The 22,149-nt window shown below is 41.7% G+C and overlaps 2 protein-coding genes across 4 annotated transcripts in view; both read left to right on the top strand.

Moving 5' to 3' along the window:
- The first annotated feature begins 603 nt into the window (after window positions 1-603).
- Window positions 604-15,234, top strand: LOC117347283 (ubiquinol-cytochrome-c reductase complex assembly factor 2). 3 transcript variants are annotated; one of them, XM_033917995.1, is made up of 6 exons: window positions 613-770; window positions 3,379-3,578; window positions 7,813-7,887; window positions 9,066-9,135; window positions 14,815-14,863; window positions 15,030-15,127. In XM_033917995.1, exons 2-5 carry the CDS (start codon window positions 3,441-3,443, stop codon window positions 14,832-14,834), a joined length of 303 nt encoding a protein of 100 aa, XP_033773886.1. In that variant the 5' UTR covers window positions 613-770; window positions 3,379-3,440; the 3' UTR covers window positions 14,835-14,863; window positions 15,030-15,127. The 3 variants fall into 3 exon arrangements, with proteins under 3 accessions (XP_033773885.1, XP_033773886.1, XP_033773884.1); XM_033917994.1 differs by lacking the exon at window positions 14,815-14,863 and having other exon boundaries at window positions 604-756; window positions 15,030-15,234; XM_033917993.1 differs by lacking the exon at window positions 14,815-14,863 and having other exon boundaries at window positions 15,030-15,234.
- A 4,917-nt stretch (window positions 15,235-20,151) lies between these two features.
- Window positions 20,152-22,149, top strand: part of LMOD1 (leiomodin 1) — a 42,775-nt gene continuing 40,777 nt past the window's right edge. The window contains exon 1 of the mRNA XM_033918124.1: window positions 20,152-20,693. Coding sequence (XP_033774015.1) covers window positions 20,433-20,693 — 261 coding nt within the window. The 5' untranslated portion in view covers window positions 20,152-20,432. The remainder of the gene's footprint in view (window positions 20,694-22,149) is intronic.

Below are 22,149 nucleotides of genomic sequence, written 5' to 3'. Positions count from 1 at the left end.
ACTCATCAAAACAGCAAAAGCTGCTTAACCAATGAGCCCTTAGTTCATCATAGGCCAAAAAAACCTCCACCACCTCCAATGTTGATTCCCGTTTCATCCAACAGCAAGAATGGCAAAAGTAGAAAAGTTTATCACTCCTTTGAGATGTCCAGCCCGGGAAGGCAAATACTGAATCATATAACAGTACTTGAAATATACAGCAATGGAAATTCAAATATCCGGAAGTATAAAAATAAATCCCAAATCCTTAGCTCAGATAGATGGACATATCTATAGCTTGAAAGACCTGCAAAAGGGCTGAGTCCAAGTTCAGTTATTACTGTCCATTCCACAGTGAACCAGAGTCCCTGCGCCGTGCAGATTTATAATTGCGTAGATGAGGGCTAAGAGAGGGGGGGGGAACTAATGAAATGGGGGAAAGGTGAAGGGATGGGACGGGGTCATGTGTTCTCATTTTTTTTTTTTGGTCTTCCCAAATATGGTAACCCTAAACACATCACCTAACGAAGGCGAACAAGTGCAACACGTGTGCAACATCGCTAGGCTTGCTCTATCAGCACAATTACGGAAGGGAAGGTGGTTCCTGGAGAGCCCTGGGTACGTAATTGATCACCCCCTTCTTTTTCAATTCTCTAGTTTAGCGGGACGCCTTTCTCTGACGCAACTTCCTGTTTCCGGCAAGGCGGGTTGAATCCAAGGTGGAGAGATTTTGTGTCCAGAGGGGAAGGGTCTGAGAGAAAAGCTGCGGGAGTGGTGGTGAGTGACCTCAGGTATGAGTTTGGCGGTAGGTTGGGGAGAGGGGAGCCATGTTGGATCCCCCCAATCTCCGAATGCTTGTGAAGAGGGGGTGCCCCCAGTGTATATATCTGAAATTATGGTCATAGTGGTAGTATTTCTATTCTGATTATCTCTCGGGCAGGGACATCACTCAGTACTGCTGTTTATCCTCTTCCCGAACTTTTATTCCCCCTGTCATCTTTTGGACATGTACAACTTGTATTTTGGGTTGTACGAAAGGAATAGCATTTTTTTTTTTGTTAGTGTTTACAGTGTAAACCGGTGTCAAAGTCCCACTTCGAGGGCCGAAATCCAGTCGGGTTTTCAGGATTTCCCCAATGAATATGCATGAGATCTATTAGCATACAATAAAAGCAGTGCGTGCAAATAGATCTCATGCATATTCATTGGGGAAAGCCTGAAAACCCGACTGGATTGCGGCCCTCAAGGGAGGGACTTTGATATCCCTGGTGTAAACCGAACTGTTATGTTCCCATGTCCTTGTTTTAGTTTTTATTTCTGAAGCTAGTGTTTAAAAAGGGCTCAGCGAGTGAGGGAGTGCCAGACAAAAGTTGTAGAAACTTAAAGAATAAAATTACTGAAGGTATAGTCATGTTTGATGGTCAGAGCCAAGGTGGATTTAGCTAAATTTGCAATTTTTGGAAAGTGTGAATAAACATATATGGATAAAAATGAGCTGGTTGATGTAGTATGTTTGGATTTTCAGAAGGCGTTTAACTATGTTTCGCACGAAAGACTCCTGAAGAAATTAGTCTTTAAGAGGAAATATCATATTGGAAACTGGTTAAATTGCCAATTTTGTCAATAGAGAAAGGTGAAAAGTGGAGTGCCCCAGGGATCTGTATGATTTTTATAGGTTCTGGTTCTTTTTATCATATTTATGAATAATGTGGAAATAGGACCAATGAGTGGACTGTCTATTGTACATATGTTAAAATGTAAAGCGCTGCATATGCCTTTCAGCGCTATAGAAATAATAAATAGTAGTAGTAGGTAATCAGATTTGCACATGATAATAGTTGGATGTGCTTTCAAAAATGCCTGCTAAGTCAGAATTGGTACATTTATCTCGCAGCAGTTTTCAAGTAGGAAGACATCCTGATTTCCCCTTCAAAAATACAAGAGAAGGACATACTTACACCGTAGAAGTTCATCTAGAACAGTGGTTCCCAAACCCTGTCCTGGGGGACCCCCAGCCAGTCAGGTTTTCAAGATATCCCTAATGAATATGCATGAGAGAGATTTGCATACCTGTCACTTCCATTATATGCAAATCTATCTCATGCATATTCATTAGGGGTATCTTGAAAACCCGACTGGCTGGGGGTCCCCCAGGACAGGGTTTGGGAACCACTGATCCAGAACAATCATTTTACAAACTGAAACATTATAAATAAAATTTATAAATAGGGACAACAAAACACAGGGATCTCAATCTGGCAGCATTCATATTTAAAAAAAAAAAGGTCACACAAATGTCCTTGCAGAACAAAGGAGCAGCTATACCAGTTCAAATCTTGCTGTAATTTATGATCCTTCCAGGATCAGAAAAATATCTACAATACCTGAACATACACTTAGGCTTGCAAGTATTTTATATCTTTAGGTACTCTTGTGTTTCTGTTCCCCAGAGAAAACCAATTAAGAGATACAGTGGGATTTGAACCTGTGTCCCTTGTTTTACAATCCACTACACCAACCATTAGGCTATTCCTCTGACCTGACTTCATTAGCAATGGGAAGAATTTTGTTTAATGATGGCTCTGTCATTAAGGATATAGAAAACTTACATTTATATAAGATTAACTGTCTACTAGTTTACACTAAGGGGCTGATTCTATAAAGGGTGCCCAATTTAATTGGCAAAATACCCTTAGCCTCAAATATTGGGTTAAAAAATGTAATTGTGTGATAGATGCCTGTCTAATTCTATAAAAGATAGGTGCCTATCGCAATTTGCTTAGTGGTGCCACTGCCTAACACCTAAGTGGGTGTTTCTATGGGCAGAGTGTGAGTTAGACACCACTAAGTGCAGTTCTCCCAAAATTTAGGTACCTGAAATGTAGGCCTTTAAAACCCTCGCCTACAATTCAAGGTTTTACATAGGTGCCACTAGCTGCAATTCCGTAAATGGCGCCTAAGAGTGACTGACATTCATCCAGTGCCATTATTTTAGGCGCTGTTTATAAAATCAGCCCCTAAGGTCATCACGACAGCTGTGGATTGGGGAAATGTTTATCCTGTCTTTAGGCAAAGCATGCAAAGTAATGTAAAAGCTACAGCCTCAGCACCCTGAGGTTGTGGGTTTAAACCTATGCTGATCCTTGTGACCCTGGCCAAGTCATTTAATCCCCTCCATTGCCCCACGTACATTAGCTAGATTGTAAGCCCACCAGGACAGACAGGGAAAAATGCTTGAGTACCTGAATAAATTCATGTAAACCCTTCTGAGCCCCCCTGGGAGAACAGTATAGAAAATTGAATAAATAATAATAAATGAATAAAAGTTAGGCATCAAGTTATGCAACTAGACTCCAAAGCCACTCTTGTTTTAATATTTTTTTCATACTCGTATTTTAGATGGCGTCTGTAGAGTTACTTCAGTTCCATAATAGTTGAGGACCAAAACAGCCACTGTGGACATGGCAGCCTCACGCTACCGCCGCTTCCTGAAGTTGTGTGAGGAATGGCCACTGGACAACACCAAATGGGGCCGGGATCTGGGCGCCTTCCTGAGGGAGCGGGTGGCACAGGCTTTCCGAGAAGGAGAGAGCACACAGGTGAGGGAGCAGTAGTGAGACCCCCACAAAAGGATAGGCTGAGTGGGGAGACTCCCACCTGTAAATCATTCGGTATGCATGATGAATAGAGATAATTACCTGCTAGTCACTAAAGGCATCCTGCTCTCCCCACTGACTGACCAAGTAGAGTCATTGTGAAGGCTTGAAGCAGAGCACCCACCAAAGTTACTGTAAGGTTACGAGATGTGAATATTAGCATTAATGGTAAACCTTTCTATAATATTACTCTGAAATCTTATAATAATAGGCTATCACACAAATATATAGTCACAAAGACAGGTATTTCAGAGAGAAACCAGGGGCCTCAAGTGCTCCCAGCCAAAAGCCCGATGTATATTACAAAGCTAATGGCTTATACGGTGAGCTATCATCGATCCCGTTTATACTCTCTATACCAAAAGATTTTTTAATTATTTTTTTTTAAACTTTTAAACTTTTTATAATTTGTTTTATATATATGCTTTTTTTGTGTGCTTTTTTTCTACATTTAGCACAGCTGAATTACAAATATATTGCTCTTCCTTTTTAATGACACATTACTTAGCTTTCATATTCTCTAGCTGAAAGCATCTTGTATCAATTTTCTTCTCAACAACGACGGAAGATCTCCGTTTCGCTCCTATGTATTAACCAGGAGCTTCATCAGGAAAAACGCCAGAAGAGCACTGTTAGCCCCCTGGCGCTGCAAAGATATCCGAGCTGGAATATTGAAGCGACTGCTCCGTGTAATGACCCAGGCTATTTAATGGGTCAAGTAATAGCCTGGGTCATTACACGGAGCAGTCGCTTCAATATTCCAGCTCGGATATCTTTGCAGCGCCAGGGGGCTAACAGTGCTATTCTGGCGTTTTTCCTGATGAAGCTCCTGGTTAATACATAGGAGCGAAACGGAGATCTTCCGTCGTTGTTGAGAAGAAAATTGATACAAGATGCTTTCAGCTAGAGAATATGAAAGCTAAGTAATGTGTCATTAAAAAGGAAGAGCAATATATTTGTAATTCAGCTGTGCTAAATGTAGAAAAAAAGCACACAAAAAAAGCATATATATAAAACAAATTATAAAAAGTTTAAAAAAAATAATTAAAAAATCTTTTGGTATAGAGAGTATAAACGGGATCGATGATAGCTCACCGTATAAGCCATTAGCTTTGTAATATACATCGGGCTTTTGGCTGGGAGCACTTGAGGCCCCTGGTTTCTCTCTGAAATACCTGTCTTTGTGACTATATATTTGTGTGATAGCCTATTATTATAAGATTTCAGTGTGGTTCACAAATTTTGGAAAGTGGGTTTATAATATTACTCTGCCCAGCTTCAATACAAGGAGCCATACACCAGATGAAGTAAGATACTGAGTGATAACCTTGGGGGATCAATGGAAATAAAAAGCTGTAATCACCGCAGAGCATGAGACTGATGTCCACATAAGAATTGTCGTACTAGGACTCCATCAAGCCCAGTATCCTGTTTCCTACTGTGGCCAACCCAGGTCACAAGTACCTAACAAAATCCCAAGTAGTAAAACAGATTTTATTCTGCTTATCCTAGGAATAAGCAGTGGATTTTCACAAGCCATTTCAATAATGGCCTATGGCCAAACCTTTTTTTTAAACCCTTCTAAGCTAACTGATTTCACCACATTCTCCAGCAACGAATTCCAGAGTTTAATTACATGTTATGTGAAGAAATATTTTTTCCAGTTTGTTTTAAATCTGCCACTTAGCTTCTTTGCATGCCCTCTAGTCCTAGTATTTTTGGAAAGAGTAAGCAAGTGATTCACATCTACCCTTTCCACTCCACTCAGAATTTTATAGTATAGACCTCCATCATATCGCCCCTGAGCTGTCTCTTCTCCAAGCTGAAGAGCCCTAGCCACTTTAGCCTTTCCTCATAGGGAAGTTGTTCAATCCCTTTTATCATTTTCATCGCCCTTCTCTGTACCTTTTCTAATTCCACTATATTCTTTTTGAGATACAGTGACCAGAATTGCACACAGTATTTGAGGTGTGGCCATACCATAGAGCAACATAAGGGCATTATAACATTTTCATCTTTGTTTTCCATTCCTTTTCTGATAATTCCTAACATTCTATTTGCTTTCTTAGCCACAATGAGCTGAAGGTTTCAATGTATCCTCAATGATGACACCTAGATCCTTTTCCTGGGTAGCGACTCCTAATGTGGAACCGTGCATCGCGTAGCTATGGTTCAGGTTCCTCTTTCTCACATGCATTACTTTGCACTTGCTCACATTAAACATTATCTGCCATTTTGACACCCTGTCTCACAAGGTCCTCTTGCAGCTTTTCACAATCCTTTTGCAATTTAACAACTTTGTGTTGTCATCAAGTTTATTTATCTCACTAGTTATTATACCCATCTTTAGATCATTGATAAATATGTTAAAAAGCAGCGGTCCCAGCACAGACCCCTGGGGAACCCCACTATTTAACCAAGCAGTGGACAGTTGGCACTCTCCCAGAAGAACATGCGGCGATTGCAACTAGTACAAAATGCAGCGGTTAGGTTATTTTGTGGACTGAAGAAGTTTGATCACGTGACACCTTCCTATCGACTTCTGCACTGGCTGCCGATGGAGGCACTTGTGAAATTCAAGTTTGGTTGTTTTTGCTTCAAGGTACTTTACAGTTTAGCCCCTAAATATATAACAGACCTTTTCTCCTTCACAACCTCACATCCGAACTTTGTTTCTCCACCGGTTAGAGGTTGTAAATTTAAAAGTCATCACCAACATCTTTTCTCACATCAAGCAGTATTATGGGGTAAAGACCTGGAACAACTGCTCGTGCCTACTACTTATAGGGAATTCAGGAAACGCCTAAAAACATACCTATTCCTGAAGTACTTAGGTAACTGACATATACAATCTTAGTCCTCAACAAATGATCTTTAGAACTGTTATTCACTAACTTCTGAACTTTGTTTATTCCACTCGATCTGTAATACCTTTTAATCATTGTAAACCGCATAGAACTTCACGGTCCTGCGATATATAAACTGTTGTCATTATTATTAATTGCATTAGACATTCAGCGTTTTTTATAGTACAACAAGCTAAGAACTTGAGACAAATTATTTAAATTGTACATTTGATAAGAAAAGTAAATAAGAAAAATTAGAACTAATAGATAGGAGGTTGGCAAAATTTAATAACTGGGGGATCTGAGGTTTTTCCTCCTATTGTCCTGGGCGGTTGAAAACTGCTTACTCCGGTCTAAGAAAAGAATCCTGGTTTTTCACTTGCATTAAAACTACATATTTAATATAGAAAGAAAAGAGAAAAGTGAACAGAGTGTTTGAGTAACTGGAACCCCACCATTTACCCTTCTCCATGCAGACATGAGCAGGAGTCTTATTTTGACTTACTTTTATCTAAAACCTAGTTCAGTGCATTGCCCGGTCCACCTTTATGCACAGCAAGACAAAGGGTGAATAGCTCCCATACATATTCATTGCAGAAATCCTGAAAACCAGATTGGGTTATAGACCTTTAGGACCCCTGCCATAAGTCATCCAGTGGCAATTTGAAGTTTACTAGCGCAGTATTTTGTTCTGCGATACACTAGGACATTTTGCTTCAGATGCCACATTCATCCTGGGTGAATCAACAAATATTTTGATGAGAGGGGCCTTCTAAAAAGCAAGACGGTGTTTCCAAAATTGATACTTTGTAATCCTCTGTCTGCTTTAACTTCAGAGTTTGAACTCAGAGCCATGAACCTTGAGTCATAGCTCCTGGAGATTTTTATGCCCCCCTCCCAATTAATTCAGCCCAGCTATTGCAGCAGTAGGGCTTTCTCTGAAACCTAGCTATCGTAGCTCTAAGTTTAGTCATTAGGTGTCACTGTTGTTAAATGGCCAGTGAAGGCTTTTTCTGCAACATCTTTGCCTTCATTTTTAGGAGAAAGATGCATTATGTGGGAGGGTGACATGAATTTGAGGTTCAGAAGTACAAAAGTGTAATACTGCATTTTATAGAGTGAGGACTGTTGTTTGCACATGAATGTGTCGTATTACACATGCCTCAGTGGATAGTGTATGTACATTTTGGAACCCGCTTTGTATAAAGTGGGATATAAATCAATAAACTATAGTTTCTTTTAATTATTTAGTTGCTAGTGAATAGTAATTCTTGAGCAGAGGAATGTAGGTTTATTGTAAATGACTTCTTATTATTTTTCTTCCATTCCAGATTTCTGACCCAGAAACATGTGACCAGATATATGACAGCTTAGCCAGGATCAATAGCAACTTCTACAGGTATAAGGTAATGCTCACTTAAAAGCCAGCTAGCAAGCCCAGTGACAAATGGTCAGGAAGCATATCGACAAGCAGATTTCTGATGTGCTTGATTTCTGATGTGCTGAAATCACTGTTGTAGCCTTACTCTCAGTAATAGCTGTAGGGAGTTCCCGTCGTAGTCTCGAGAGACTACGGAAACTCACAGCAGCCATTTCCTAATGGCGATCTGCACGGGGTAGGAGCGTAGGAAGATCGCTCCTGCCCCGAAAGCCCGCTAGACCACCAGGTAAGGCCGGGAGGGAGGCGGGGGTGGGTCAGAGCCGGATATTCGTGGTTTTTCGCCATTCATGGTCCGGCTCTGCCCCTATCCCCCGCGAATCCGGAGGGAGAAGTGTACATCCATAGAATCTGAGCTGGAAGTTTAGCTTGAATTATCAGAAAAAGTGAAGTACCTTCTCTATACAGCCATAAGGTGGTGCTATTGTCCCAGAAAAAAATCCTGATGAAATCCACTCTCGGAAAACAAATGGTCAGAAGTGATCTACAGTAGCTAGCTGGTGATTCTGTATCCTTTGGCTTGTAGGTTCCATTTTAAGAGGCTGAGAGGCATTAGAGAGCAATATAAAAAGACAAAATTCACTTTAATACGAGTAAGACAAAGTTTTTTATACTTCTCTGTGGGTGAGTTGGTTCCAGCTCATCATTTATACCACACTATTCTTACCAAATCAACTAGCATGAAATATCTATTCTTGGTATAATTTTAGCTTTGTTGCCATGTAATGTCTTATCGGTGTTTTTGAAAGAATTCCATTTTATAACAACTTTTTAACTTTCATGACTTTAGTGGTTTTCAGAGGTATCTTCCCTTTTGGTGGTCTAAAATAGTCCATGGTTTGTTTCTGAGCCAGAGATTTTAGGAAAGTTGCAAAGGATAAAGGGTAATGGAATTTGATATACCACCTTTCTGTGGTACGATCAAAGGGTTGAATTGTTGGATTTTAATATTTATCCACTGTCGTAAAGAAAATATCCATGGGTGTTGAATCCATGGTAAGAACTGCTATGTTTCACAAAGTGGCACTAAGTCAGGGACAGGACAAGTTTGCAATTTTAACAAGATGTCATCCATGGTCATTGTTTTGCGTATGTGTATGTGTAAGCTCCCTCAGCACTAAGCAACCACCTCTTTCTGTCCCCCAGTATCCACGCCTGAGGGACACAAGTTTCACTGAAGTAACTGTGGAAGAGTGCCGGATGGTTCTAGCCACAGGTAAGTGCTGTGCCTCCTGCTGGCTTCCATGTATTTCATGAGAAGTTGAAATTAAAGCTTGTTCCAGCTTGTTCTTCATTCCTAGAAGAAATTTTCTTTATTTTGCAGTTATTTTCCTATTGAGATTCACTCAGGGCAGCTATGTATTGCTTTCTTTTTTCATTTCTGTCCCAGTCAGTTTAACTCTCAACCAATTGGAAACCACATTCCACAGTACAGAAGGAGACTAAGTAGCAATAACTATAGAAATGTTATATGTGTGCTATTGAGTATGGTATAAAATGGGTCCTCGCAATATAATAGGACATTCTGTATTGCTTTTGAGAAACGCCAAGAGAAAGATTTTCCTTGGATGAGCAGTATATTAAATGTTCATAAGTAAATCAAGCCTGAGGGTTTGAAATTTACTGTATGCTTCTGTCACATTTGACTAAGTTTCAGAATTGCATAAGCAGAAAAGCTTGACAGTGTTTGGCACTGGTTGAGATGCTGAAATTTTACGGGAAATTACCTGAGACAGGACGCTCCTGAGACCAGAGATGAGCGAGTTGACCATGGCCGCCTGTGGTGAGAGCTGATTATCTCTGCTCGGTCTTCTCTGGCTCTTTGAGTTTTGTATTTGATCTTGGTGCTGGGCTCGGAGCAGCAGTAGCAGAGATGATTAATTGTGTAAAATCATCCTATCCAGACACCACATTGTTACATTAAAGATTAATATACAAAAAGAACTTTTAAAATTGAATTGTAAATATAAAGTGCAGGATTTTCACTTCCCTTATATTTTTCATGAGCATTTGTATGTATATTTGGGATATAAAATTAAACCAAGTATAATAATTGTGAAAAATAAAAGGGAAGGGAAGTGAAAATCCTGCTCACACATTAACATTCCTGTACTTTTCACCATGACCTGAAGCTCACAGGTCCCTGCTTGGTCCATTTGATGGAAAATGCCTCTGAATGGGCAATGAATCGCCTACAGGCACTTTTGAATTGAATTGAAAAAGCCCTAAAAATGGAAATCTAGCAATAAGACAGTCAAAAAAGTTGATATTTTAATTATTACTGCTTGAACAGATTACCGTAATGAGAATATGGAAAGGCAGTTAAAAACATGGGAGCCTGGTTCTGTTGGATAAAGATGGAAAAGCTGGGAGCATTGCTACGGAGTCTAAAGAGAGACTTGGATGTTAGTGGGGGTTGTGGCAATAACTGCTGGTCATCAAGCGCAGATTGAATCTCTCCAAACCTCTTTGTCTGCAGCACAGTAATGGGGTGTTTGCTGTTCTTATTTTCTTAAAGTCACAAGATCTTATGTGCAATAGCAGAAAACCAGGAATGGCCCAGCTTGTCCCAGATGGCATGATAAAGCTTACATCAGCAGAATGGACTAGGGCAAGGGGAAACCATAGCCAGTTCATAGGTATCTTTTTGTTTTGACTCTCAGCAATAGCATCACTTTTGAGTGATCCAATGAACCCACTCACTCACCCATCCAAAACAAAAAAAACAAAGCATAGCCATCCATTTCAAGTAGTGTCTGCTGGCATTTTCTCTTTTTTAAAATGCATTTCTCAGTCCAGCTTCTGTGTAATGCCAGTAACAGCAGCAGACCAGGAGACTGGATCCACTGTAATTTAAAAAAAAAAAGTTTATAAGAGTAAATGAGCAATGCTGTTTGAAACTGCTTGCTGTTTTGATGCACCCAGAAGAAGAGGGGGAAATTTGAAAGTGGCACTTGCCTGCACTCATGGGTGGTGACTGGTGAGGTCTCCTTCTGAGCTCTGAAGGTGATTCTACCCTTATCCTCAACTGGAGCCCCAAGGGGCAACCCACACCCCACACTTTTGTGCAGATAAGGACTGGTTTTGTGGCCCTCTATTGTGTAAAACAAGCTAGATTCTGATCTTGAAGCTGAGGGAAAGACTCAGAATAACAGATTCTTGTACAATTCCACTTTATTCCTGGAAGCCTCAAATTCAAAGACTTAAACCTCTCCCCCCTTATACCTAATCACTGTGCCAGTGCCTCAGTCTTTCTTCCTACAAGCTAGGCTGTTGGAGCTTATCTTTTTTGCTCGTCTTATTTCGCGTAATTTTAGTATTTTACATTTGTGGTTTTTGCCCTCATGCTATGGAGGTTCCCTGCAGGGACATCCTTGACTGCGGGAGATTGAAGACCTTTGAGAAAATGTCTTCTTCTAGGGGGCTTCCTGCTTACCAGCAAGCCCCCTGGACTGCCTGCATATCAGATCGGGGCTCAGGGACCGTTCCCTTGGGAGCTAGCTCACCCCAGGTTCATCCTCTAGTAGGTAGAGCACAGGTTGAGTGGTTCCATGTAGGCGTGACTTGGATTGGAGCCAGATTGTGTTTCTCTGACAGGCGTCTGCACTTTGTGTCTGAGGGTGGCAGGGTCAGGCTTTTAGGGCAGTCAGAAGACTTCCAATCCAGATTTCCACTTTGAGGCAGAGGATCTCCCTGTGAGCTGTTTCAGCTGTCTGTAGTGTTTCCCATTTAGCACATGTCACAGTGAATACAGGCTGATAGTCTGAATCAGCGAATTTTTTTTCCGGGGGGGCGGTGTGTGATTTCCCTGCATGCTTTACCCCTCCCCACCTCTAAAATCCAAAAATCACTGTTTTTGTTTAGGGTTCCTGTGATTTTCCCAGGCTGTATTTAGTCAAAATCAACACCTGCAGCGGCTATCTAGGATTTGAATTTAAACGTATTTTTTATATTTACAAGCTTCGTTTTTGCAAGAAAACTTTATAGATGGCCTCCCTAGGGCAGGATGTGATATATTCATGCCTTGTTTGCAGTGGATGGCTGTTGGATGCGAAGCTCTGTTTCATGTGCGCTGGGGCACATGAGGTGTGCGAGGCTTGCCCGGATTCAGTGCCTACGATCTCCAAGGAAGGTCTAATAGAAAAATGGTGTTGGGAAGCCCTGGGAAGTATACTGGCAACGTTTCAATGAAATGCAAGTGTGTCTCTGGCAAAAAAAAACCCTCATAAATCTTCCAAACAATCCAAAACTGAGGTGCAACCGGCCACTGCAGAATGTTCCCTCATGAGTGACCAGAAGCAATGGCCTGCCTCCTTTCCTGATCATCCTAACCTCGTACAGATTCTTATGGACATCTGGGAGACTCCTGAGGGTCCCTTGAAATGTGCTCATTCCATGGCAGATGCCTTTAACAAGTGCTTTGCTTCCCCAAAGGTGGATTCTTCGATGACGCAGGTCACCAAGTGCACATCTCTTGAATATCACGTGGCGTATCATCCTGATTTCCTTTATGATCTAGCCCAATAGCAAAGTACATAAAAAGATTATTATATTTCCCTTATATTAATCTGTAGTGTGTTTTTCTGGCTTTGACTGCATCCATATTCAGATTTTTTATTCACCAGTTTGTCGTACGCTTCTATTGGGCGTGGCCTTAACTAACACATATGCTTGTATCTAACCAGAGTTACCCAGAATCATATGAAAAACCAGGCCCTTTTTTGTAGGAAAACGCTACAAAATGCTGCACTATCATGTCCAATGACCATTCCATTACCGTCCCATACACATCACCTCCTACTGGCCACGAGCCACTACTGCTCACTCTCCCTAGTAATGGGGAGTAATACTAAAGGATGTTCAGGACAGATATGTATCCAGGCCTTTACTGCCGACCTCGCAATGACGACTGAAGAATCGCTCAGCTTTCTTGTTGGCCGCAGTCACCATGAGGTCAAATATGGGATACCTCCCAATGATCTACTATGCACTCGAACACTCAGAGAGGAGTCCCTCTCTGAGTGTGGAGGCTCAGCTTCTCTTCTGGTGGGTGGAGAAACACCTGGTGGCGCTGTCAGCGGCACACATGGCAGGAGTGGAAAATGTTCAAGCGGACTTTCTCAGTCGTGAGACGCTGGACCCTGGAGAGTGGTCCCTGTCCCAGAGAGTGTTCGAGTGCATAGTAGTTCATTGGGGGATGTCCCACATTTGACCTCATGGTGACTGCGGCCAACAAGAAAGCTGAACGATTCTTCAGTCGTTATTGCGAAGTCAGCAGTAAAGGCCTGGACACTGGTGCAGCCGTGGCCACAGGAAGGTCTCCTCTGTCTTCTCACTATGGTCCATGATAAGGCTTGTTGAGGTGGACAGTGGTCCACGGAGATCTGGTGACTCAGGTTGCACCTGATTGGCCATGGCGGCCATGGAATACCGACTTTGTTTGGCTCTGGCAGGATTGTGGGCTCTGGCTACCTCGTTATTCTCACCTCCTCAAGCAGGGTCCGATTGTGATGCAAGATCCAGACCACTTTGGTCTTACAGCATGGCTCTTGAGCACACAGCCTTAACTAGCCGGGGCATTTGCTTCACAGCAAATGGAAGTCCATTGTGGCAGCATATGCTAAGGCTTGGAAGTGCACGGTGTGCCCTGAGACAGGTAGACCCTTTTTCCAATCAATTCCTAGGGTCCTGGAGTTTCTGCAAGACAGCCTGAAGAAGAGCCTTGCAGTAGCTTCACTCTGGGTAGATTGCCGGTCTTTCCTGCATGGACCCTCCTTCTCTGAGGGGCTCATTGGCAGCTCATCCAGATGTAGCTTATTTTCTAAGGGGCACTCTACATTTTAGGCCGCCCTTGCGCCTTCCCTTTCTGACCTGGAATCATAATTTGGTTCTTGGCTCTCAGGCTCTTTCACCATATGAGCCTATGGATCAGCCCGTAGGATTTCAGAGCTTCAGGCCCTCTCCTGCAGGGATTTTTTTCTGCGTAGTACAGATTCTGCTGGGATGCTGCGAAAGTAGTTTCTGCTTTCCATATGAATTGCTTCCTTCTTTTGCTTCCTCTGGTTTGAGGGAGCAGGACCAGGTGTTGCTGTCCTTGGACATGCGCAATATTTTGTTGTAGTACCTAGAGGTCACCAACGAATTTCACCTTTCTGACCATCTATTTGTTCTAGCGGAACCAGTCTGCAAAGATAGGTTGACTTCTAAAACCACCATTTCCAGGTGGATCTGTATGGCCATTTCCGCGGATTACATGGTGGCCAGGAAGAAGTTGGTGAGCACTCATTCAACCAGAGAGGTGTGTTGGGCAGAGTCGATGGCTTTTCTCTGGATGAGATTTGCAGGACCGCTACCTGGTCCTTTCATACATTTACCAAGTTTTACAGGATTGATGTGGCGGCCAAGTAGGATGCTGCTTTTGGTGCCTCTGTTTTGACAGCTTTGACAGATTTTCAGGACTGCTCTGTTACATCCTATGGGTCCCGGAATAAAGTGGGATTGTACATGAAAGATTAGGTTCTTACCTTTGCTAATTTTCTTTCTTGTAAATCCACACTTTATTCCAGAAACCCACCCTATTTCTTGTTGATTTGCCAATCATCTGCCTTTACAAGTACTGGTAAGCTGGATTTCTGTTTTCTGACCAGCTTTTATAAGAGTGCCATCAGAATGGCTTTTAGCACTTAGTTGGGGAGGGCCCTATTCCGGCACCCCCTTCTGACAGTGCAGGCTGTGTCTCCTATAGCACTGATTTGTCATTCAGGTTTCTTATGTTTCTTAACCTATTCTCTCATTAATTGTTGATGTTTGCAACAAATTGTTGATATGAGCAGAATTGATTTACTTGTCGAGGAGTTTTCCCCATTCCCTTCTCTCTTGTTTTTGTCCTCTACAGATGTTCCTAGCTGCTTTTAGACTGACTGAGGCACTGGCACAGTGATGAGGTATGAGGGAGAGGGGTTTAAGTCTCTGAATTTGAGGCTTCCTAAAAAATCCTGCCAGGTAGCAGTCCTGGAATAAAGTATGCATTTACAAGAAAAAAGATTAGCAAAGGTAGAAACCTAATCTTTCGATGTGATGTGAGTGACTGGATAACTTGTTCGTTTGCAGACAGCTTGACGCAAATGGAAGAGGCCAAGAAGGGACTCTGGAAGAAACTGAAGGAGAAGTTCAGCCAGAAAAACACTGAAGAAGGAAGCAAATAGCTTGCCTAACACTGTGCACATTTTATATGCTCTGTATATTGCTTTCAGGATCTCATATTAAAAAAAAAAAAAAAAAGATATCCTCTTTCCTGCAGTGGTGGTTCTTGCAACACTCAGCATTACATGCTGGAACATAAATCTGTTGATGCTTCTCCTGCTTTGCCATCTGCACCCAACACCTATATCCGAGAATCATCTTTGATTTGGGTCTCCAAGGAGTTCTTTTTTCCCAGATAGGGGCCAGATATAAAGGTTTCTAACAGGATACCCAGGCAGTTAAGAGACACATACATTCTTTGACAAAGTACAATACAGGATCATAGTCCAATCACTTGTGCTAGGACTTGTAGACTACTGCAACATCCTTTATCTACCATGTCCCACTAACATGATTAAACAACTACAGACAGTACAGAACACAGCTCTCAGACTCATCTATTCGCTAGGAAAATATGATCACATCACCAATGCCTATCTAGACTCTCACTGGCTACTGATACGAGCAAGAACCCAATTCAAACTATACTGTCTATTATTCAAAGTACTAAATGGAACTGCACCTATCTACCTAAACAGCCGCCTACACCGAAACCTTTCACCCAGAATAAGGAGAACCCAGATCCCGTTCACCTACCCCCCACTCAAAGGTACTAATCGCAAAAAACTATATGACAACCTACTTGCTACACAGGCGGCGAAAATTGACCCTACCATCTCCAAGCTGCTGATCACAACTACTGACTATAAAGCGTTTCGAAAAAATATCAAAACCATACTATTCAAAAAACACATCCCAACAACATAATCTCCCCTCATTTCCTATCCCCTCCGCACCTTCCTTGCAATTCCTCCCCTCAGGCAACATCTAATCAAGTCGCTATGACGATACGTCAATACATACCCAGAAAAATTGTAACCACTAAATATCTCAAAACGTCCGATACCTCTACTTATAAACAGAATCGAGCTTTCTGTAATGTAAAGTTATGCTATGTAAAATAATGTAAAGTTATGTAAGTACTGTAAGGTAATGTAAAGTAATGCAAAGTAAACCTACATAAAGCTATGTAAAGTTATGTATGAAAAGTTATGTAAAGTAAGGTATGCAAAGTTTGTAAAGTAATGTAAAGTATTGTATTGTCATCGCCTGGAAATGACCAGCCATCTTCTAATGTAATCCGCTTAGAACCGCAAGGTACAAGCGGAATAGAAATCTCTAATGTAATGTAATGTACTTGCTAAATTTACAGCAGTAATTGTTTACTAATAAACTGGCATGTTCCGATTTATTTTGCTACATAAAAAATTACCATATCATCTGTTCTTGACAGGACCTTGCATCGGTGAAAATTTATATGAATAGGAATTGATCTTCCCTTACCTCCTCAAAGAGCAAATTTGACAATTTTCATAGCTTCATCCCAAACTGACTCGGGCCAGGATTCTCAAAAAACTGTGTTAAAAAGCGACGGTCCGCTAATGCAGCCGTTCTGCTAGCAAATTGAAAAACGAGTCATTCTCCAAAAAACGCTCACGTAAATGAGGTTAGCGGAGAGTAGCGAAGACTCACTAAATTTGCATGTGCAGAAAAAAACGTGTAAAGAACAAAAACACAACAGTGGGAGAGATGTTCAAGCTGTCCCGCTACCAACCCATAACCATAACCATGACCCCCCACCACCCCCTCCCTCCCAGTGGGAGAGATACCCACTCTCTCCCGCCACAAACAACCCCACCTGCAGCGGCAGTAGCGACCCATCGCCACACCCTTACCTCCATGTAGATGTCTGACCGGAGGGACTTGAATTCCCTCCACCCAGCTGGCCTGCTACTTCATAATGGGCCTTCCCCTCCCTGATGCATCCTGGTATGCACCGGGGAGGGGGCCTGAGGCACTAATTTGTCCCAAATTGTTTAAGGCCTCTCCCATAGGAGGCACTTAGTTGTTATTGAAATGGGTCTAGCCAAAAAGTCTTATTTTTAGCCCTGGATGTTTTTACAATGTTCTATTATGGTAGAAAAATATCCAGAAGTGTCAGCCCACCCAAAACATGCCTCCAACACACTTCTTGAGATTTAGATGAACTGAATAGAAACAGTCTTAAAAATTTGTTTTGAAAGTAGCAAGTTGGATGTTTTTGTGAAAAAAATGTCCTTGCCACTTTTTTTCTTGGATGTTTTCTGTCTCAAAAATGAGCCCCTAAGGTATTTGGCCTATCATACATCAGAGAAGGCAACTTTGAAGATAAAACATTTCACTCAACACTTCGCATCAGGGGCAAACGTGTAAACAGATAAAACCTTACTTTTAAAATCCTGAGGTGGAATCAGCAAGCTGAGAACCAGGGTTTAAATGCTACTCATCTTACTGCTGCTCCCTGAAATCCAAGTCAATTTACCCCCCCCCCCCCCCATTTCTTTAGATACAAAACTTTAATTGCAAGCCCTGTGAGCCAGAGAAATGCCTATTTTACTTGAATGTGAATCACCTTAAGCTTGGATTTGGAAATCCAAAACCACCTCCTTGATCCAGGTTGTTAATAGTTTTTGTCAGAGCCACAGTTTTTAATAAAGGAAGCAGGACAAAACCATGTGAGGACACACTAAAATTTTTAATTGATTTGTTTAACTCCCTCCCTTTTTCAACCTCACAGCAAGTCTATATATAAGGCCTTGAGAGATGAAGTAGTAGTCTAATGGTTAAAAACAGCAGCCTGAAAACCAGCGAAGCCAAGTTTCAAATCTTATTGATGATCCTTGTCACTTTGAGTGTAGGAACATCATTTGAGTGTAGGAACATCATTTTGGACAGATGAGCCAAACAAATCAATCTCATCCCCCCCCCAGCTCTCTAGTTCCTTATGCTATATCAAGCAAATTCCTTGGTATGATCATGCCCCTTGTGGTCCACCCTATTCCACCTTCCATGTTTGAGTAGCCACTTTACTTTCTGTATAGACTTGTTCAGTAAGCAGCTCCTCGGGGGAGGATGGTATAGAAAATTGAATAAATAAAGAACTTGAATAGAACACTTCTCTGGGGAGAGTGTGGCACAGTGGTTAAAGCTACTGCCTTAGCACTCTAAGATTGTGAGTTTAAACCCACACTGCTCCTTGTGCCCCCGGGCAAGTCACCTAATCTCCCCAATGCCCCAGGTACATTAGATAGGTTGTGAGCCCACTTGGACAGATAGGGAAAAATGCCTGCGTACCTGAATAAATTCACTGTAAACAATTCAGAGTTCCCCTGGGAGAACAATATAGAAAAATGAATAAATAAATAAATTATTTGTCTGAACAAAGTCCCTCTTCAAGGCATTCATGATCTTGCTATATACTTCTCTCCAATACATATCTCATAGATTCAAGTCACTCAATATTATCACCTCTCCCTTCATTCCTGACTTTATAATATCATTGATCAGATTATTGTTCAATTTTTCTGTATGAGTCAGATGTCTGTAGACTGCATGTGTGAGGGTGGAAGTGTTATCTCCTCTTTCAAAGATAGTCTGCAGTGCTTCCTCTCTTTATAAAACAAAACAAACCCACATAGTCTGCAGATTGCAATAAAAACATTCATAATCAATTTCCACATATCAAAATTAAACAAACTCGAGTGCTTTAATATTTTGGACTGAGCTACTCCCCCTTTTTTTCTATCCCTCTTAGAGTACGGCTAAGTAGGATGATATCCCATTCATGAGACTCATTGAATTATGTCTCTGTAATGACTACAATATTCAAGTCCTTTTCTGCTGTTTTGGAGGAACTGTTGCCTAGACCAGTGGTTCCCAACCCTGTCCTGGAGGACCACCAGGCCAGTCGGGTTTTCAGGCTAGCCCTAATGAATATTCACGAGAGAGATCTGCATATAATGGAGGTTCCAGGCATGCAGATCTGCTCCATGTATATTCATTAGGGCTTTCCTGAAAACCCAACTGGCCTGTTGGTCCTCCAGGACAGGGTTGGGAACCACTGGCCTAGACAGTGAGTATGTGGGCTCATTGCTGGAAGACTGTTTGGATGACCTGCTTGTATTTGAATGGTTGTATTCCATTCTCTGCTTCCCCTTTCTTATTGAGGAGTGAGTTAAGATGTTCCTCTATATCAGTGGTTCCCAAACCCTGTCCTGGGGGACCTGAGGGTTTTCAAGATATCCCTAATGAATATGCATGAGAGAGATTTGCATATAATGGAAGCGACAGGTATGCAAATCTCTCTCATGCATATTCATTAGGGATATCTTGAAAACCCGACTGGCTGGGGGTCCCCCAGGACAGGGTTTGGGAACTCTATATATTCACTACTACTGGGCAGGGGCAACATTCTGCTTTGTTTGCTACATGAACCAGCCTAAAGTCCTAAATAAAATGATTTATACCAGTTTTCTGTGATGTGGTAGGCCTCTCATTTGCCTTATTTAAACGGATAATACTTGTCTTTGGCCCAAGCAGTAATTAAATTTTGTCAGATAATGCTCTTAACTCCATGGAGTAAGTTAAACCATGTTACTATGATTATTAAGATTTATTAACACAATACAGTATATAGATTTCTGTAAAAGATTAGATGCAAAAGTGGTTCATTTTGTTCAAATGTCCTATTCGTAGTCCTTGGCGGGGTGTAATTTCCCTGTTCAGTTTAAATAAAATTGACTTTTATTGCGGTGTGGCCGTAGGAAACTGCATTGAAGAGAACAGGCACAATCATAGTTTACAAGATATGCACATGCAATAAAAGTTAGTCTTTCTGCCAAATAAGCGTCTTTAATCTTTTTATTGTGTTGGACGCGATGGCATCGTTTTTATTGGGGGGGGGAGTGGGGGAGAGAGACTGATTCGTGGGCTCGGTTGGCTTGCTCTGCTTTGCTTGTTTTTGATGAGTTTCTTGCCCCCGGGGTTGCCAGTCGTTGCATTTTTGCATTTCAGCTCGAGACATCCTTCTATTGCCTTTAAAAGGCTAAATGTGCTCTCCTAAATTTGGTCATGCAGCCAAGCTGCTCGAGATTCCCTGGAATGTCCTGATGTTTCAAACCATCGGCTAGGACTTGAGCCCACCTCCTGCTCTCGCTGATTGGCTGCTCAGATTGGGGGCGGGGGCGCCTCGTGCGGAGTTGTGTGTGTGTGGAGCGGCGCGTGCTGCCTTCGGCGCTAGTGGAGTTTACGCGCTTCCTCACCTGCCGCGTGGGACGAGCTTTCCTGAGGCGCTCGCTTTTCCCTTAGGACATTTTCTTTTCGGCACCTTCCCTTCAGCCTTTTTAGCCCCTTTTCTCGACGCTTTTTGGTTTAACCTCAAACGCTGTCACCATGTCTAGAGTAGCCAAGTACCGGCGGCAAGTAAGCGAGGATCCGGATATCGACAATTTGCTGTCCACCCTGTCGCCAGAGGAGATGGAAGAACTGGAAAAGGAACTGGAGGCGAACGATTCCGATTCGGAGAGCCACGTGGACCTCCGCCAGAGGAGCCAAGCGGAGAAGCAGCAAACGAACTCTTACAGCCGGGAAACGGTGCTGAAACACAGTGAAAAGGACAGCAAGAGGAAGATGCAGAAGGGCAAGTCGGGGGATGTAAGTTACCAGTGGTAGCGTCTGAGCATTGCACGCTAAATGTTCCCGTTTGAGACTTTGATACCCAATGTCATCAACCCCAGTCCTGGTCCGTTCCTAGTTTTCTAATCCATGGCTTCATGGACTAAGAAAGTAGGTTTGGATCCCAAATTCATCAAACTCCTGGGGCTTTTGCTCTTGGAAAGCATAAAGTTGGTGATGACGTGGTGGTAGGTCGATAATTTATAGGGAACAAAACAATAATGTCTAATCACTGCATTCACATCACAATATTACAATTTTTGACTTAATTTTCTCTATAATTTTTAATAAATTAAATAGTGCTCAGACCCACGACCTATAGCATAGCATAGATCGATAATAACATGTGAGTTTCTGCTGGTCACAGAAAGGGCACGTGTTAATTTTGAATCGATTCAAACAGCCATGCATTTTAGACCATATATACCCCTTTCATAACACTGATCCTGCTATCCTGATCCCATTCAGCCCTCTGTATACAGAGCTAGTCATTTTAACTTTCTTAGACACTTCAACGACCCAAAGCCTAGGTTTATTAAAGTGTGCGTTTACTTTAATGGTATCATTTGGGTTTTAATTGTAGTTGCTTTTGTATTTTTTAATGTACTTGGCTTGGAAAATGTTTGAGGCAAGTCATCAAAACAAATAAAAACAGTGCTAGGTACAGCAGAATGGGACCTTTTCACTAATAATACATATGTATTATAGTAGATTTAGCTCTGGGATATTTTGCTTTTAAGATGCATAAACCAAATTTGTGAATATGAGAATAGACTTCTGCAATTTGACAGGACCAGTGTTTTGCTTGGCTCTTGTGGGTGGAGCTGGATGCTGATATTTCTTCTTCTTCCCAAGGCTGTTATTCATTTCTATTCATAATTCGGAAGCCTCGGGGTGCTGCTGTTTCTAAATTGGGTGTACATTCTCAGAATGTGGATGGCAATTTGTGAACTCACGTTGCCAAATGCTGTTCTAAACTATCAGCATTTCAAAATGGGTTTAGTTCTGGGAATTTACATAGATAGGAGGAGGAGAAAGAAATGCTATTCATTTTGATCTGATAACTACTCGTAAAAATTTGCACTAATAGCACATCCCTAATCAATAAAAATAATACAAGGAAATCTCTATTAAAGGTGTAGTAGTAGCCTAATAGTTAGAATGGTTTGACGAGAACCAGTGACACTGCAGTTCATATCCCACTGCTGCACCTGTTTTTATGATAACCCAATAGGGATTCTCTGCAACATGTAAAAGGTGAAATAAATTAGACTATGTTTCTATCTGACAAGGATATGTAAAAGTAACCTCCAAGAAAGCAGCAGAGTAATATGATCCTTTATTGCATAAACATCAAATAAGGCCATAGGCATAACAGCATCCTAGCTATGGAGAGTTTTTATTTCTTTTTATTTTGACCAAAGTTCTCTTTCCT

The sequence above is a fragment of the Geotrypetes seraphini genome, chromosome 13, assembly GCF_902459505.1.
Source record: "Geotrypetes seraphini chromosome 13, aGeoSer1.1, whole genome shotgun sequence".
In the NCBI taxonomy this organism is placed as follows: domain Eukaryota; kingdom Metazoa; phylum Chordata; class Amphibia; order Gymnophiona; family Dermophiidae; genus Geotrypetes; species Geotrypetes seraphini.
Note: the sequence above shows the minus strand (reverse complement) of the source record. Positions and strands in the feature narration are given on the sequence as shown.

What these genes read in the sequence shown, in the direction of transcription:
- LOC117347283 (XM_033917994.1), top strand. Translation starts at nt 3,441, where the DNA reads ATGGCAGCCTCACGCTACCGCCGCTTCCTGAAGTTGTGTGAGGAATGG. An exon ending in GCAACTTCTACAGGTATAAG is followed by an intron (nt 7,888 to 9,065) that starts GTAATGCTCACT and finishes TCTGTCCCCCAG; the next exon opens with TATCCACGCCTGAGGGACAC. An exon ending in CCGGATGGTTCTAGCCACAG is followed by an intron (nt 9,136 to 15,029) that starts GTAAGTGCTGTG and finishes GTTCGTTTGCAG; the next exon opens with ACAGCTTGACGCAAATGGAA.